The 18663-nt window shown below is 39.2% G+C and overlaps 1 protein-coding gene across 2 annotated transcripts; it reads right to left on the reverse strand.

Moving 5' to 3' along the window:
- Nucleotides 1-13761: 13761 nt before the first annotated feature.
- LOC308392475 (protein CutA homolog) lies at nucleotides 13762-18268 on the reverse strand. Of its 2 annotated transcripts, XM_080875545.1 has the most exons (6): nucleotides 17942-18267; nucleotides 17249-17397; nucleotides 16204-16263; nucleotides 15404-15449; nucleotides 15260-15309; nucleotides 13762-14788 (listed from the first exon to the last, which is right to left on the reverse strand). In XM_080875545.1, the coding sequence occupies exons 1-6, from the start codon at nucleotides 18014-18016 to the stop codon at nucleotides 14686-14688; spliced, it is 483 nt and encodes a 160-aa protein (XP_080731671.1). In that variant the 5' UTR covers nucleotides 18017-18267; the 3' UTR covers nucleotides 13762-14685. The 2 variants fall into 2 exon arrangements, with proteins under 2 accessions (XP_080731671.1, XP_080731672.1); XM_080875546.1 differs by lacking the exon at nucleotides 16204-16263 and having other exon boundaries at nucleotides 17942-18268.
- Nucleotides 18269-18663: the final 395 nt, after the last annotated feature.

Consider the following 18663-nt stretch of genomic DNA (forward strand, 5'->3'; position numbering starts at 1 on the left):
GAGCTGTGAGCTGTAGAGTTTTGGGCAGCGGGCCTTTGTGTGTATGTGTGTGAGAACTTACCCTCTGTGAACTTTGGTTTTTCTTTCTTTTATTGTGAGCGAAGGTGTGCCCTTATTGTGATAATTAGTTTGTCATTGTGGAAGCAGGTAGGGGTTCTCTGCCATTTTTGTTTCAACTGTTTTCTCCTGGTTTGGTTAGACAGGGAGCTCAGCCATTGTATTTTGTTTTTGGTTAGTGAGTACTTGGTTTTGATTTCTAGCTAAAGGGGGGTGTTTTGTTTATTGTTCTGGCCTTGGAGACCCTGAAGAAAAGAGCTTCCCTGTGTTTTCGTACTGTAGTAGTTTTAGGAAATAAATCTTGTATACTGACATCTATTTCTCCAGTAGTTCATGTGTTCCCTTTCACTTTGTGTTACCCCTCACTCCAGTCGACACTTCGTTCTTAAGTGGGGCGTAACAGTATCCAAGTATCCAAAACATGCAAGTTTCATATAATTTTTCAAGGGATCTTATATCTGTTTTCACTCTTGTATGCTTTTCATACAAGTTCCACACAAGACAGATATTAACTTTATAAGATTTATGTATATCTTTTCCATGTGGGTACACCTTAAGTGATAGGTTAAGAGGTGGGGTACACCCTGAACAGCTCTTACTAGATTGTATAATGTTATCTGAATAAGAACAAATTAAGTAGCTGAATTTCATACAGATCTTACATGATTTCATTATGTTCACCATAGAAACATGAAATACTTTTGTTCAAATTACAAGTTAGACTTTTGTAAATGTAACAACCACCCAATGTCCTGTTTTTGGTATACCGAAAAAAGTAGAGGCGACTGCTCGACTGTCCGTGCTTCGGATTGTGAGCAGTCGAGGATCAAACCACGATCCGAAGTGCGCGAGATGAAATCACATGCTCTGTCGCGAGATTTAACATATTATTGACTTTCTTCACTCGAACGTGATATGAACAATTGAATATACCCTCTCTGCATATCATGTAGTTTCTACACTATTTAGTTACACTTAACTTTAAAGCATGAGGCAATTGTGTTGACTACACGCAAGATGCATGCATAAAACAGTGTAGTGTGCTTACAGTAGGTGGCGCTACCATGATTATCTGCAGACTGTGACTTCGATGAGGCTGTTCCCTCTTGTCATACAAACATCGGACAAACCCAAAGGTACGAAAAGACGAAAAGACTGAAATTTATTGTGGGGCTTGTGATTTCCTCTTATATAAAGCCAGTGCAGATGACAGTCAAGAACAATTATGGACGAGGCGAGAAAAGCAAACTTTTTGAAACAAGGCAGCTCAAGGAAGAGAGACGAGGCTGAAGCCAGGCAGCATGTGTTATTTGGAATAGTGGGGTGACAAAGAAAGCCAATCATGTAACTTGGAAGTGTGTTTGCTCTGCTTCACCACAGACCTGGACACAAATATTTCTGGACCCATTCCCTAATTAATTCACTACAACAACTTGTAATCCTGGCTAAGGTGTCAGTAGGTTGGCTCTCTCTCCCTTCAGGCAGTCAGGCGTAATTGCTGGCACTTGCTTGGCTCCAATATAAGGTCGGTTCATGTAGCATTGCCATTTATAACCAGCCTGAGATGCAGACGTTGAGTTAGCTAAGGCCATTTAGAGAGTGGGGATGTTTTAGTGGAAAGAAAGAAGCTGTGTTCAGGGTCAGTTGCTTTCTTGATTATGTACTGTTCTTATGTAGGACAGGACAGCTGATGCAATTTTACCCTACCACATCTTTTCCTTTTGCTTCTCCCTATTGCGCTTCTTCAAACTAACTTTTCTGCTTCTTCTCTGTGGAAGACAGCGTTGCACTTCTTTCAGGCTTTTCTTCTATTTGTTGCAGCGACTCTTGTTTATGCATGAATAACAACAGCTCCCCAGCCTCAAAACTCAAGCAGCTGTTTAGAACTGGCGTGTGTTTGCACTGACGTTGAATTAAGATTTGCCACTGGATTGAAATGTTACACCTCAAATCCGCAAAACCAAAAAGAAGAAAAACTGCCATATGTTTCAGACTGAGTTTACCATATAATTGAAAGGAAATGGTGCGAAACTTTTTGCCTAGGTTGGCGATTTGTATCAATAATTTGCTCCACAAGTTTTGTAACCCTACATATCATTCTGTGGATTTTTTGCTGATGGACATTCCTTTGATAATTGTGGCCTAGCATGCATGAGGAAAGTTAAGCACAAATTACAGCTCCGTTTAACCCTTTATGAAGCCCGATCCTGATTAAGAATGGTATCTTATTACCAAAAAAAGGGTTTTATGACTACGTGCAAATTTAGGCGGCCACGCAGGCGGACAGACACATTAGTGAACGTGTCGTATCAGAAGGTGGAGATTTATGTTGGAAATATTTTCACTGTATTTGAAGTGGCTGTTACATTTTTTTTTTAGCTCTTAGGAAAAATTTTAGTCCGCATTGATAGTTACAACGAATGGGCTGAGGGTTAAGAGACGTTCAGCTTTGGTCTCATTTTGTATAACATGAACTTTTGATGAATAAAATGTAAAATAGTGCACACTGTCCTTGGTCACATTAAATGGTCTGCTATTGGCTTGTACTTTGAGGACCCTGTTTTTTTTTAACCATGTTACATATTTGATGGTTTCTCTGGTTTGTTGCTGCTGTGTTTGAGAATACACGTACTTGCGTACGAAAATCAAGGGGAAAATGTTTTCCCTCTTCAAGGGGAAGAGGAGAGAATTGTTCTTTATGTGCTTTGTTATTATTGCTGATTTTATTGAGTACACTGTTTTCATTTCCTGTGACATACAAAGATGGTCAGAGTCTTTTGTGAAAATGGAGTTTGTTTCAGTGAAGTGCTTGCTGCCAGCTGCTTTCAGTACAGTTTGGTTCTTTGATTAAGAGTTTTTTTTCACATTCAAACTGTTGTAGAATCTGTGCCAAGGCAATCAGAAAAAAAGTACTGCTGTCAAAAAAGGGAAAACACAGCGGCATGCAGCTGAAATGCAAAGAGGCTGACAGGGACGATTCTTTACTTTATTTCTATATTGAATAAATGGTTTTGGTGATGTTTACCTTTTTTCTCCACTTGCATTTAGCTTCCTGTGAACCTTCACACTTCTCTCTTGCACTCACACAGATTATGTAACCCTTCTGACCAGCTATTATTGTCAGTGCTGAGGTTCCAATACAACACACAGAGTAGATTCTGCTTTTCTTGTTCATATAAGGATGGCTCTACTAATAACAGCCTTTCGTCTACGGGAAGTACACAGCTGTGTTTTCTGCTGTTGTCTTGCTCACAGACGAAGAGCAGCAAAGGAGATGAGAGGGATTTCACTTGGAGCCTGAATTAAATTTGCGATGGGTGACAGGTGTCATGTCAGAACAGGAGCAATGTGTCAGTAAGTAATGAAGAACACCGCGGGAGCCACTTTTATTTTGTCTTCCAACTGCCATAATGCACAATACAGCAATGTTAGCTATTTAAACAAACGCCAACTGCAAAGTCACTGTTTTAAGAGTGCAATGGAGATATTCACTACTTAACTGTAACTCAAAGTGCTGTGAAAAAATATTTCCCCCTTCTTGATTTCTTGTTTTTTTGCCATGCATCCTCTTAATCATAAAAGTCCCCCTTGCCCACATTAACCAAAATAATGGACTAAATGTTAAGATCAAACAAGTTAAACATAGCTAGATGGGAAAAGGCATCAAACCCCTTATTTAACACTTAGAGACAACTTATCAATATTTTATTGATAGGTTTTTTATGTACTTGGTGATTAAAAAAAACAAACTATAAATACATCAGTCAAGAACTATGTTATGCAGCTCGACTGATATGGGATTTTTAAGACTAATACCAATATTTGGTTATTGAAAAAGCCAATATTCCAATATTTTGGTGGATATTTTTTTAAATAAAAATATCAAATAAAAGGAAATAAACAGATTTTCCTTTCATTTGTTACGTGTATTATATATTCACTCGTTTATACTCTGCTCGACTGCTTAGCAAGTTGCATTTGTGGTGTTCAAACACGTGTGTTGCCATCAGGGACGAGGATAAACTATGGAACACCAATATTCAATTGTTGAATATGGGTGTTTCTCCCAGCTCTACGTTGCTTTTTTATTGTCATTAATCAGCTGTTATAAATGCCAATACCAATATATTAGCAGATAGGTAATATCGGCCGATAATAACATGTGACAAACAGGTCAGGCTCTATTAACTTGCACATAATCATTTTCAGTGTATGAAGAAGTCTTCACATCCTACTTAAGACTACTTAAGACCTGTGGGGGATCAAAACTGCCAACTAAGAAAGAAAGAAAGTTACATTTTATCAATGTGTTAAAAATAAATAAATAAATAAATAGACGAGGATTTGTTTTTAAAATGTAACATGGACTGATGTTTCTATGTCAATTTTCCATTACTTGTATTCCTCTTTTCTAATAATTCCCAGATTTAGCTTTTCTTTATTTTCTTCAGTAGGCAAATGATGGGACTGTCATAGGTTCAGCTTTGTACCTATTAGTTGGTCAAGAAAAGCTCAAGACAGAAATGAGTCAGGAGACTGATAGAGTAAGGTGCTGAGCTAATGTAGCTCAAAGAACAGAGAAAACAACAGTACTGTAAAAAATACTAATGCTAATTAAACTAAATCATCTTGTTACGTTTCTTAATTTAATCAGTGCCAAATTATATTTGTTTTTGGTGCACTTTTGGTTTATCCATATATATATATTTTAACTTGGTCCTCTTTACATTTACAGTTTCAATTTGTTCTCTACACCTCGCCAAGTTTTTTTCAAACTTCTTGTTCTCACTAAGTAGCCTTAATTAGGTTGATGCTGAGATTCCCACGACACATTAACAGAATTATCAAACCTTTCATTGTACAATAAATCAAAGTAGGCTTCACTGAGGACGAATCTATCCCTCTGGCTCTAATCAAATGGATTACACAACAAACAGCCAATGAGTGCGAACAGTCTAGTTCCCAACTCAATACCCAGCAGGAGCATCCTCATCACAGAGGACAGCTATCAACCTCCACAGACCGAGCACAGCAAATGTAAATGCACTCTTCCTCAGCCCGAGCTACTTGCTTTGATCTTTCGTGGTTTAAAATTCACATACGACCTGCATGCAAATTATGTTGTCACTCTATAGGAGCAAGCCCAAACAACACTTTCTGGCAATCAGCCGCAACCTATTAAACACAGTAAGTTGAAGGAAAAAGCAGCACAAGCCTTGTCAGTATATCTAGGTCAGAAGAATGCAATGTTTTCTAGTCCGTATCCACTTTCTAAGCTGTGAAGTGAGGTAGTCATAGTAGCACGAGCAACTCCACCTTAATGTACTCTTTTAGCACTGCCATATGGAAAAAATACAACACATACACACACACTATGTAATTTACAATTACAATCACCATGGTTATCACCTCTTTTAACGCAACACTTGCACTCATGGGCTTGCATACGAAGCAAAGAATTACACAAACAGAAACCAGAATTCTAACACTGAAGTAAGGAGAGGAAACAGGATGAATAGTGATGACAAGAAGTGGGAAGGAAGGCAGAGAAACACAGATCTTATTCTTGCCTTTACCTGACAGGGAATCAGAAGACATCTTTCCCTGCTGCTGCATCTTGAACGCTTGATCCAGATTGTGTGGCTGTAGAGTGAGCGAGCCAACACGCCTCACTGTGTGTGTTTTGATGACGGAGTCTGTGTAGCAGCTCGGGGAGTGAGCGAGCGAGGAGTGAGCGAGCAAACAGAGCCAGGAGAAAGGTGCGGGAGAAGAAATGAGCTGCTTTTATTGCCTCGTCAAGTGTCTCCACTCTCATTCTGACTTTCTCTCATTCCTGCTCTCACTTGCTGCGAAAGTGGATGTGTTGGACTTACACGGAGCACGTGTACTGCAGATGAAGATTTATGAGGTACACAGGGGCAGGGAAATGGGAGGAGCACGAGGAGAGAGAGGAGTTGCAAAGGTTGAAGAAGAGGAGGTGCTGAGGAGAGGAAGAAAGCAATCACCTGCTAGTGTGGGCTTACTCAGTCAGGCACTGAGACATTATTCTTTCCTCTCCTCTGTGTAACCTTGCAACGCAGAGCGCTAAGCCAGTTCACAGCTTACATGTACTGCATCACTTTGGCTGTGTGTGACAGATCCAATCTTTAGTGAAACTGCAGTCTAAATGGTATAATACCAGCATGTCTACATGAGGGCACGTAGGAAATCCACATGCACATTCTTAAGGCTTGGGGAGCTTAGTATAGTGCACAAAGAAGAGCCGCAAGTGCAGAAAGCTTTGTTCTGTTGTCTTAAGCTGATGTTTGTATGGAGACAGGTCGGTTAATGTTCTGTTGTTCAAACTCTGTCTCCAGTATGAAGCGAGATTAGAACTGAAATTCTTAACAACCTTGGCGGCTTGTAGGATGAATGACTTTTCGCTTTCACTTGATTAAAAAAAAGGCGTGACCATTAGATGACATCAGATGTGCACTGACTCTACAATTCAAGGAATGCGCCATGTTTCTGAAACACTGCGGGATTTATTTGCACCTGCGAACATACCTGTTATTATGCATTAAGGCTGTCAAAACTGACCAAAAAATGTGATTTAATTGTTCTTTAAAAAACACAAACATACATAGTTTAGACTATTTGCCTCCAAATGTCTAACAACAGGAGACACGTGTGCTTATATATGTGTGTCTATGCTCACCGGTGACTTTGTTAGGTACATCTGTTCAACTGCTCATTAATGCAAATATCTAATATCTAAGCAAAAAACATGACAGTAACTCAGTCCAGGCATGTAGGCATGAGCTGCTAAATTATAAACTGAGAATCAGAATGGATCATTTAAGTGACTTTTAACGAGGCGTGCTTGTTGGTGCCAGGCGGGTCTAAATATTTTAAAAACTGCTGATCTCCTGGGATTTTCCCACACAACCATCTGTAGAGTTTACAGAAAATCAGTTTGTTCTTGGCAGTTCTTTGGGTAAAAATGCCTTGTTGGTGTCGGAGGTCAGATGAAAAATGGCCAGACTGCAGCAAGCTGAAGTCAACAGAAACTCAAATAACCGCTTGTTACTTCCAAGATATGCAGAAGAGCATCCCTGAATCCATAACATATTGAAACTTGATGCAGATGGGCTACAGGAGCAGAAGACCACAGTGGTGGCTCCCCTGTCAACTAAGGACATTAAATCAGGGGTACAGTTCTGACACAACTGGAAAAATGTTGCCTGGTCTATTGAGTCTTGATTTCTGCTGTGACATTTGGATAATAGGCTCAGAATTTGGTATAAACAACATGAAAGCGCCATCGTGCCCTGTAGCAATGGTTCAGGCTGCTACTGGTGGTGGAATGGTGTGGCTCTCTTGGTACTCAAATCACCTCAAATTGTTTTTTTTAAACGAAAAATGAGTTTCATCACTAACACGGTCAGTTTATAGATGATGTGGTGAGATTAATACACAAGGCTGATGAGTTTGCTTACAGGAATGAACCGTCAGTATGGTGCTCCATCAATTACCCGGCACTCAGTACCTCTAAAAGAAAAAAGCTGATCCTGAGCTTAAGGAGACAGAAGGAGAAACTTGTCACATTACACATGGGTGGAGACACTGTGGAGAGAGTGTCCAACTTTAAATTCTTTGGCACACACACATCCCTTCAGGATGTCACATAGAATATAAATACAGCCTCTCTGGTAAAGAAGGCTCAGAGGTGGCTCAGCTTCTTAAGGATGTTTATGAAAGCCAAAGTGTCCAAACAGCTGCTGGTGTCCTCCTTCCGTAGCTCAGTGTAAAGTGCACTCAGCTATGGAGTTTTGGTGTGGCATTCCTGCTGCAATGAGGCTGACAACAAGGCTCTTAAGAAAACCATCCAATCGGCACAGACAACCAACAACACTCACTCACACTGCACTTGAGGAGATCTACAGAAGCCCTCATGTCAGACCCCGAACATCATCAAGGACTCTTCTTATCCTGGGTGCCGCCTTTTCACTCACTTGCCCTCTGAAGGATGCTACAGATCAATAAAAGACTGCGGCTCCAGACTACAGAAAAGCCTCTGTCCAAATGCCATCAAAGTGCTCAACTCTGTCTCATAACACTCAACTCAAAACATCCTGTGCAGTATCACTAGGGGCTTCTCAGCGGATGTGTGTGTATTTCTTGTAATTCCTATGTGCGTGTGTGTGTGACCTTTCTTTCGTCATTGTTGATGATGATGCTCCCTTACTGTATTTCCTCGTTTCAGTTGGACTAACATTGCATTTCACTCAGTGTAAGAGAGATGTTTTTGACTCCTTCATGCTTTCAGGCTTTATACCACTGTACTGAAAGGCCAGCAGCCTGACCTCTAGTCAAGCCTCAGGTAAGTTTGTAGGTAAAGATATTTTGTTGAAATAAGCTGATACATTTCAGTTAACTACCATATGTTGTTGACCTTCCGATAACTGTTAAATAAAAGTTTATGTAAAAGTTTTAAAGAAAGAATAATGAGAAAGTATAACCAGCTTTGCGTCATTTGCAGCTCAAGAGCAGGGAGTTGGAAATGAATATATATTTTTCTTTTCACAAATCTATGTAAGGTTTGCTTTTTTCCCACCCCCACATCACTATTTATCATACTTCTGTTTTTTATTTGCCGCAGAACTGGAAGGTTTTTTTTTCCTCTTTGCCAACACAGATTTATTTAGCTTTGGGAAATACGTGCAAAGTTCCTCTTCCTCGGTAAAAAGTAAAAAGCCCAAAAAAATTGGGTTGAATTTGACAACTGGATTCATGTTACTTTATGTGCTATGGTTATGAAATATAAAAGCTCAGCCTTTCTAAAAGTTCCATCTTGGTCCACTGTGATAGGATATAATTTAATACAACATTAATAAAACATTTAGATTTTCTTAAAGCAAAGCTTTACAGAAAGAATTTTAATGTGAATGCATTGTTCTAAATTAAGAGCAGACTTTCTGCTCTGGGAAGCAGATCTGGAGTTCTCCCTCCCATCCCATTACTAAAGTGCGTGTGACTAATATATTCCTCCTACCTACGATGCATTCACCCGACTCCTTCACCCTGATTAGAATGTGCCACGATAGTATACATATAACAGGGTCAAAAGAAATGACTTCATTTAAACATGTTCTGGGAAACATATACAGACTCAGAGAGTCCAAATGGATTTTATTGCAGGTTAATGCAGATACAGTACAGTGCTCCTCCAGGGAATTTAAAATCAGGCAAAGAACAACATAAATAGCCCATTTTCCCCACAACTGATGAGAAACTTTTATCTCAGAATATATTAAAATTAAAATTCTCATTTTTATCAATAAATATGCACCAAACAATGTGGTGCTTACCATGCCGAGGATCCAGGCATCTAAAAAAATTGAAGATCATGTGCTATTAGTGGTAAATGTTAAATTCTGTGAATGTCACTGCATGCCATTTTGCTCACTGTCATCTCTCCATAGGTTATATATAGCCTCAGGGCTGAGCCTGTTTCTTTAATCTACCCCCGTGAATGGCAGACCGATGAACTGAGCAGACTACTGGCACAAATACAGCCAGTGTCAGTGTTTGAAAACCATATAAAAAAATATATCAGGCGAGTGTATAATGTGTTTGAGTTTTCTAACTTGTATGGGTTTGGAAACACCAGTGGACCACTTGTGCAAAAGCAACACCATATTGACATATTGACACTATGTGGTGTGCTGTGCTGAATGGTTGCACGGCCAGCAGTTTGTCGAATTCTTACTGTTCAGAGGTCATTAATAAATCGGTCCTGCATTTGCCAATTTCATAAGAAAGCAGCTTTGTTGTCTGCAGTTGAAAATGTTTAATAACTAATTTATAAGTGGGGTTTTTCCCACAGATTCCCCACAGACCTAGAGTGGTTACTGTAAGTAGTGACTTCCAGGGCTGCAGTTCCTACTATTGCCATTTAAGGCTGGCTACAGAAGCAAGTTTAAAGGTTTAAAGCAGGTGAGTTATACATTTTTTTTTGTTATTTTACGATAATGGTATAGGTTACATAAGTGGCTGGTGGTTCCTTTTGTTATTTTCATATGTACTAAAATATACTTTGAGTAGTTTGCAGTTCAAAGAGAGGTTGCAAAGATGGAAATACTTAGAGGACAGGACGAATGAAGAAAAATGTGAGAGTGCTGAGGACAGATAGAAGAAAAGATAAATAAGGGCGTGTAGAGGATTAGTAAGGCGGAAGTCAGGGCGGCTATGAAGAGGATGTGGACTTGAAAGGCAGTTGGTCCACATGACATAGCTGCGGCGGTATGTTGATGTCTAGTAGAGAAGGCAGTGGACTTTTTAACCAACGGTCTTGGCAAGTGAGTAGAGATAAAGTGCACTGGTACCAATCTTTAAGAGCAGGGCTGGAGTGACCACAGAAGGATAAAGTTGATCAGCCATACAATGAAGCGATGAGAAAGGGTTCTTGAAGCCTCAGCATGGTTTCAACCTTATAAACAGTACATTTGCATGATGACTGAAACTAACACCACTGAGGGAACAATGGGCTGGGAGGTCAGTTCCTTGATCAGCGGACAGCTGGAGCTTAAGTGAAAACCCGAAGTGATCCCCGACACAAACAAAATAATATAGTGTACTCTGTAAAGTGCCAGGATAATTGCCATGATTTATACATCGGGGAAACCAAACAACCTCTGGCTAAGTGGATGGCACAACACAGAAGAGCTACCTCGTCAGGCCAGAACTCTGCAGTCTATTCACACCTACAGGCCAGTGGACACTCTTTCAATGATGAGGATGTACACATCCTGGACAGGGAGGAACACTGGTTTGAGCGGGGAGTCATCGAGGAGGGGGCCCGAGGGTACATCTTTCACCATCTTACAATGGTGTGATTGCAGCTATTCCCCAACTCTCTGTGAATGGTACTCATGACCATTGATCAGTGGTGTTTGATCAATGAGCCTTGATCAGTGGTTGTTGTCATGAGAATTTGCATATTAATGATCAAGGAACCAGTCCATTGTTCCCTCAGTGGTACTAGTTTCAGTCATCATGCAAATGTGCTGTTTAAATGTACTGTTAAGGTTGGGGAAACCTGCAGTCAGCTGAGACTGAAGAAGTCACTTGGATGAGTGACGAAACATTTCTCCCACAAAACGCTACATCAAGATGAACAGAATCAACTTTTGGGGATTTACTTACCTGAATGATGATGCATCAAAACTCATAAGATAGAAAGGAGGGTGGAGGAATTGTCCGTTTCACTCACTGTTTGGTCTTATTTTACTTTTCGTTTACTTTTACTTTCACTAACTGTTTGATTAGGTTTATTGCTGTATTAGCAATTATATATATTATTATATATAATTATATATTAGGTATTGCTGTTTGGTTAGAGTCAGGAAAAGATTATAGTGTGGGTTACATACAAAAAAAGATTACACTCAGACCAAAAATCTCAAATAAATAATATAGTATATAAAATGTTATGCGCAGTATTGTCATCTAAATACAGTTGATCTTGTCGCTTATCAGCTGTGAAACAATACATAAGAGAAACCTACCTTTATACTAAAATTTGAAACCACTGTGATATACTATATAATAATACAAACAATTACAATAACTAGTAAAAACACTCAATTTAATAACATATCAGCTATAAGGTACTAATCAACATAGCAAAAAAAATAAATAAATCAAAATTTGGGAAAATGCTGACTACTTGGACATCTTGTTGTCTCTGCATGTGTGCTATCCTCAGTTTATTGAATTTCTCAGCGGGAGCGTCATGTTAGAAGCGTCTGTTTCTTACAGATTACTTTTAATTATCATGTTCTGAGCTCTGCATCCAATGGAGAACTTAATCAAGCACAGGAAGGAAAAACAGCCAGCCATATGTCTCTGTGTTGACACAATTTATGACAATATTCGTGCAAGGATATATATGGTGCTTCTTCAGTTGTCAATTAGTTAAAGGATAACTCTTAATAGTCACATGTATTAAATATTAATAGCAGAGATTTTATAGTGTCTCAGTACATTATAATAATAATGATATCATTACGTGGGACAGCTATATTAAACACTTTGTTGAATGTGTCTTATAATGAGCACACTGTGCAAGAGGGCTCATTATTGAACTTTATGTCAAAATACTTAAAGTAGCACTGACTAATACTGGGGCCAGACTCTTTAACTAATAAGAATTACACTGACTGGAAATGAATAGATTATATTTGAGCTCTATCACTGCAAAAACTACAGGCATTCATTCAGTATGACTCACATGTGATTGTTTAAGAATGATGTCGAGTCTGTTTGTGTATTAAAACACTGCCATCTAGTGAACATTTAATCAAACTGCATGATAATTATTATTTTTTGTCACAACGTGAACTGCAGTTTATATTTTATATAGCATCTTTTGTCATTGCACAACCATATTTACCAGCCAAGGCAAACACTGTATACACATGCATAAGTATGAATGTGGCTTACTAAAAAACATGGGATGTATACCTATGCATTGGTGTGGGTGTAATTACAGTTGAACAAGAGGAAATTCATTGAATTAACAGCCACACTTGCACACTACCACCAAATGGCCTAAACTCTGGACCTGACAGGCAGGATTATTTTGGCTCCACAGACACAACACCAAACTAAACCATGTCTGCAGTTCCTTTGTTGAGGCCTCATGCCGGAAACACTTTATGCACACTCAGGCTTAGTGCATACTTTGGTTTAATGAGTAAGCTTGCACGGCTGACAAATTTTTGCAAAAGTGCAAATGTGGGGTGGTACACCTATCAGATTAGCTAAAATTACCTGGTTTTGAAATTGAATGAAGTTAAATTTTAATAGTATCTGAAAGGTTACAGGCAGCATATTTGCTCATGTACACTTTGTAAAATTCATAAGGGCAACAAGACTCTTACCTGGTCTGTTCACATAATGTGCAAGTGCCGTTTATTAGAAAATTAAATAAAAAACCTTTTGGACTCATCTATGAAGATCAAGGACAGATCAGCAGCAGTTCTTTCAGCTTTTAGAATTAGGAAGGAGTGCTAAAAGTGGAAAACTGATATAACAATCAAATAGATGAACTTACCCATAGTAAGTTAGATAAAAAAGACATATTTTTATCTTTAGGTGAGGTTGTGCTAATTGGTAGTAGATGTTTTATTAACACAGGCAGAGCTAATCTGGGACACTTATGCAACATGTAGGCGTGCTGTTCTTTGTTGTGTTTCAGTTCACACTAATAAAGGATGTGCGCATGTGGACAAGTGTTACTCTAGAGCCTGACAGATAATCTATAAACTGTGGGTACACACAGATTGCTCTGATACCCTGTCTTGCTGCATGCACAGATTTCTCAGTGTGCCTATGCTTTTGGGAAGGGCTTTAAAAATACATAACTCATAACAATAAATATATTATAGGGTAATATTTCACCGTGGGCCATGGTATGTTATCTAGGTGACAGTGATTTACTAATTACTTTGGTACTGAGCTGTTTAAACATTTCTTAATGCACATAAATTACATTAAGTTAAGAAATAGGTTATTAAACCTGTATTTTACCATTATTTCATTATACACAGCATATGTATGGATGACAGGTATGGAAATATCGGAGAGAAAAGGTTTGTCCTCGAGCGGAAAAAATAATTCAAGAGATACAGCGGAATAGTATAAAATATAGATGCATTTATTACAGACGAGAGATGAGCCAATAGGTTTACAGCGAGTGTGAAGTTTAACCTTGCATAGAGGGTTTTCTTTATGCATTCACCCAAAATAGGGTGAAACTCAGTTGCCTTCTACATTATTGACATTCAGCTGGTCTCTCCTTGAAGCCTTTTGCAGATGCAAAATAGAAAAAATTGGGTCTAACAAAATACAGGGGTCAACTCAAAAACTCTCTAAAAGTTGAGACAAATTATGTAAATGCACACAGGCTACATTCCAGTGTGTTTAATTCCTGGCCCTACTGGACTGGTGGGCATAAAGAGAAGTGCTGCAGACTGTGGTTCCATAAAATTCACTTTTTTTTCACTTCCTATATGACAATAGCAGTAAAGCATATACGCAAGGCCTTTACCATGTAGGTGAGTTAAGGCAAAGTGGAAATAAGGGGCAATTTGACTGTACTTTTTATGACTTTTATCACATTATAGGTCTTGATTATTGATTATTATTGTTATTTCATATTATTATTATTACATCTTGGTTATGTGACTTGCCACATACTATACTTTTTTTGTTTTTTTAAACTGGAGAGAATGATCTGGTAACATACCATAAAAAAGAACTGATATGCTTAAAAGCACCATAAGAGTTCTTGTCCATTTCCTTACAACAGATTACCTGAGTGGAACTTTGACTCTTTCATGTAATTTTTTTTCTTTTTACAAGCAGTGTTTGAAATCCAATCTCTGCAGTACACTTCCGGTTAAGAAGGTCAGGCCTACAAAACTTCCTTGTATTAAACGTTAATGCTACAGAGCACTTCCTGAACTTTTAAAACTCTCCAAATCCTGGAAAAAAAAAAGTTAAGAGCAACAAACACACATGGCTCAGTTTCCTTGTTTGACGGCAGTCCTCGCTGAGATTAGCTTTGGCCTTAACGAAATATCAGTCATCTGGAATGGCTTCGTCCATCCATTTCATGTATGCCAAGCTGCCGTCATCTACTGCAAGACTGAGGACTTCTGGGTTCCCGTAGGGATGTATAGACCTAAAGGCACGCAAAGAATGTGTTCGTATAAACTCAAATCTGTATAAAGTGGTTCTTGATTCAATTTCCCATCACCTAGGACTAAAAGCACTGCAGTGCTTTAAAAGCCTCACAATGCTGACAGTACACTGAAGATGTGTGCATATATTGCAATTATGCAGTGTTTTTAACGCTCTAATACTGAATAGCCCGAAAACGTGAATTGTCATGTAGAATGAGCCAATCTCTAATTATAAATAGTGTGAAATATTGATGCAGAATTGCAGAAGCTGACAAGAAAAACCTCATTATCTATTACTTCTAGTTTTTTGTCCAAACATGAAAGTATCAGTGTTTGAATGTGAACGTTTGAACTGAAAATAATGTTCAGACTGAAGCCACGAACCTGGCTTTTTTCTCCCTTTAATAACTCTTCTTCACAGAGCACAAGGCACAGTGTCCAGTGTGAATTTGACAACGTGACAAGCTTACCTCACGTAGTCCACCACCTTCTGGATCCTGGAAGTCTTTGTTTTCACCAGCTGCAACAACAAACACATCTCATCTCACCAGTCTTGTATTTCGACATGCCCGAGTGCATGCTGATCACAGAAGGAATTGTCTCCGAGAGCTTACCATCAGGATTTCATTTGCATCCTGGATTTCTCCTTTCCAATAGAACCTAAAATGACAGAAAGTATTGGAACTGAAGCACTGCAGGGCTACTGACCGGAAAGTACAAGCAGACAAATGGAGCCTTCAAATTTAACAAAATAAGAGCTTTCATGCAAAGAACTAATAATAGTTTATTACACCCTACAGTGGCTGTCGGACTGTTCTTGATATGCTCCTGTGGTGTCAGGTGCAAAACCCCCTCTTTGTTTAAAAAGTGGTTTTAAAGCACAGGAATGTCAACAAGTTTTATGCTGACATTTAAGATACGAAGATAACCGAAAGCTCACGGCATACCTGCAATAACACACCACGCCAAGTCCAAGCCAAACCTGTATTTTCACCTCTATTTTGTAAACAGGTGTTAACACTGACATTTCTATTCAGTTACTCTTATTTGTCCAAAGTTCAGCTTCCTCCCCCTGCCCCCAACCTAATCGCCCCCCACCCCCCGCCTTTGTGCTGTTATGCATTGACAGGAAAGCTAATCCATGCATGCAAAAACACGCCTACTTTGAAGGCTAACTGCCATTCAAGTTTCCAGTAGCCTTCCAATAAGGCTAAACAAATAAATTCAGGTGAAGCCCATTTGCTTTGTGGTTTGTGAAGAAAACAGCTTCCCCTTTGTGAACAAAGAAGCATGTGCATTCATTGTATTTATGAGCGCATACATGTGATGGACACGGTAACTAAGGGGAGCTTTTGTGATTGTGTGCCGCCTGGGTAGAGAGGCGTTTCAAAAATGGAGGTCAGGTGTAATTTACATTGTGGAGGTCTTGGAGAGAATGTTAACGCTGGCCGCCAACCGCCTTTCCATGATTGCCCTGGAAGAAAAAAACGAAAGAGAGAATGGCGAGAACGGTTGGATGTATTGGTGGAAATGAAATGAAGGGGGCTAAGAGGGAAAAGAGAAAAAAAAATCAAACACAAGCCAACAGCTGTTTGTCTATTAAAACTGGGCCCTTCATTGTCAAGACTCACGAAGCAAGCTGAAGGGGAAGGACATCTGATGGGAATTCAAGAAAAGAAAAAAAGACGGTAAACTAAATTTTATTACCACCTTTGCATTGTCCCCCTTCCCTGAGCGAGGAGCTGTGAAGGAGGTGATTTACATATATGGAAAGCGCACTGTGGCTATTTTCCATGACACGTGGTTAATAGATAGAATCTCATCTGCATGCAGCTAAAATGCCAACAAAGGGAGATGAGAGTGCAAACACAGTGCTCTGCTCCACTTGTTGGTTTGACAGAATTGTATCTCTTCTCCGAGCAGAAAAGTCAAACTTATGTCAGGGGAAATCACTTCAGTCACTTCAAATCTTTCACAAACCACAAGTCACACGCCAAAAAGGAGATGAGCATCAATACTCAGTTATTTTATTCTTTTTACAATTAGAAAAGTATTTTTCTTAAATCAGATGGGAAGATTGGAAAGGCTCTGTTTAATAAATGTGAAGCTATTTGGAACTTCTTGTTGCCTGGCAGCAAATGAAACTTCTGTTGTTGCACAGTTTTATAAAAACTAAACAAAACTAATAATTAAACAAGAAAATGTGAGCAAAAGTGCTAATTAATAAGTGTTAGAGGTGTTTCCAATTTCTTAGCTAACTGGCTGCTGGCACTTTTATAATTACTGCGCACGCCAAACAAGGGTGATAATAATGTTTTCAGCTGAACAAGAAAAGGCATAAATATTCTTTCACTTTGTGGAAACACTGAAAAAAAAAAAACGGTGTATGACACCTTAGGAGACTGCAAAATGCAATGCAAGTGTTTAAAAAGACAAAAAAAAAAAAAAAAGCACCATACCTGCCAACGTCCTTTGCTGTTTGCTCATTGGGAGTGTTGATGACAAGGACAGAGTAGTGCCCTGGTACATAGCTCCCTGTGCATACAGAATGAAGCTGGACCCCAATGGACCACAGCCCGGGGAACAGGCACGCCAGCAGGATCAAGAACTAGAAGGGGATTTGTGAGTGCAATAGGACAGGGCTGTCAAATGCTGACATCTCAAGACACTGCAAGAGCTGGGTAATGTTTATAAAGCCTGTCTATAATTATTATCACATTTAGATGTCAAACTTCTTTTTTTCCCTCTTTTTTTATGCTGGGATGAAGGAAACTTATAACTCAATTTAATTATCCACTGGCCTCTGTAGGGATTGCCATGTTTGGATTGGATTCAGTATTTATCCTCTTATTATTTGGCACTGTCTGTCACAGATAAATTAGTATTGGACTTGGCTTGGATACAGTGACCAATTTATAAGCTGCCCTACTTCTCCGTATAGCGCTGCTTCACAGCCCGGCACAGATGCACGTAAAATCCTCCACCTCCCCCCAAACAAGTCATTGTAAAGCAGGCAGTTTTTTTTTTTTTTTTATAATTTTAAATTAGCGGCCAACATTAAAGCACCAGCTGTCACCAGGGAAAGTCACAACTTTTACGAGACTTTTCGAAAACAGAAACGTTCATGTAATTCCACAAAAACAGTATCTCACCAAACACGACACGAGCAGTACGGAGCGAAAGCTCAAGACGACCTCTTTATAGCATCGCTGGAAGAGCCACTCCATCCTGCGGGCTCTGACTAATATCCTCCTCCGGAGACCGGCCAGTTTAGACAGTGCAGGGGGGACTAACTGTGCTGAACTTCGCCCATTTAAACCGCTAACACTTTCACTCGTTGTAACTAGTGTTACGACATTATTTTTTAGAACTTTGTCAGTCCTGTTTAATACGAGTTTAGTGAGTGAAAACACGCTTGCTAACGTTAAATAAGAAGGGTATACAGTAAAGTTGACAGGTAGGTTGAATGGAGAAATACAGTGACGAATCTCTGCCCCTTTCCATTGGTTGCCTATGACTTCCTGCCACGCCGGCGACCAATAAAATTGCTAGTTCACGTCCAGTGCGCTGCCTCCGGGCCTGGAGCATAATCGGCTTTATCTTGCTAGATAAACACGTCTCCCATGGATTTTACTTAAAACACTATGATAAATCCATAAATCTTTACTTTAATTTATTTCAAGCTGAAATAGAAAAATAAAGTCCTTTTGTCAGAAGACCTTTTTTCTTATTTAATCTCCTATAATGCCCTCTTATCCACAACCCCCGAAAATATATGACGTTTTATATACATCAAGCTTATAGGCTTGTTTTTATATTACCCTATCCATTTAGGGACATATTGACTTAGTTTACTATTTATTTGTCAGGCACC

This window comes from Rhamphochromis sp. 'chilingali' (assembly GCF_963969265.1).
Source record: "Rhamphochromis sp. 'chilingali' genome assembly, chromosome: 2".
Taxonomy (NCBI): Eukaryota; Metazoa; Chordata; class Actinopteri; order Cichliformes; family Cichlidae; genus Rhamphochromis; species Rhamphochromis sp. 'chilingali'.

Bases quoted from the DNA above. Each gene is read 5' to 3' on its own strand.
- LOC308392475 (XM_080875545.1), bottom strand. From the start codon at position 18,016: ATGGAGTGGCTCTTCCAGCGATGCTATAAAGAGGTCGTCTTGAGCTTT. The intron at 15,450-16,203 runs GTAAATTACACC...CTGTCATTTTAG, and splicing joins CTCTCCAAGACCTCCACAAT to GTTCTATTGGAAAGGAGAAA. The intron at 14,789-15,259 runs GTAAGCTTGTCA...GCGTGCCTTTAG, and splicing joins AAGGTGGTGGACTACGTGAG to GTCTATACATCCCTACGGGA.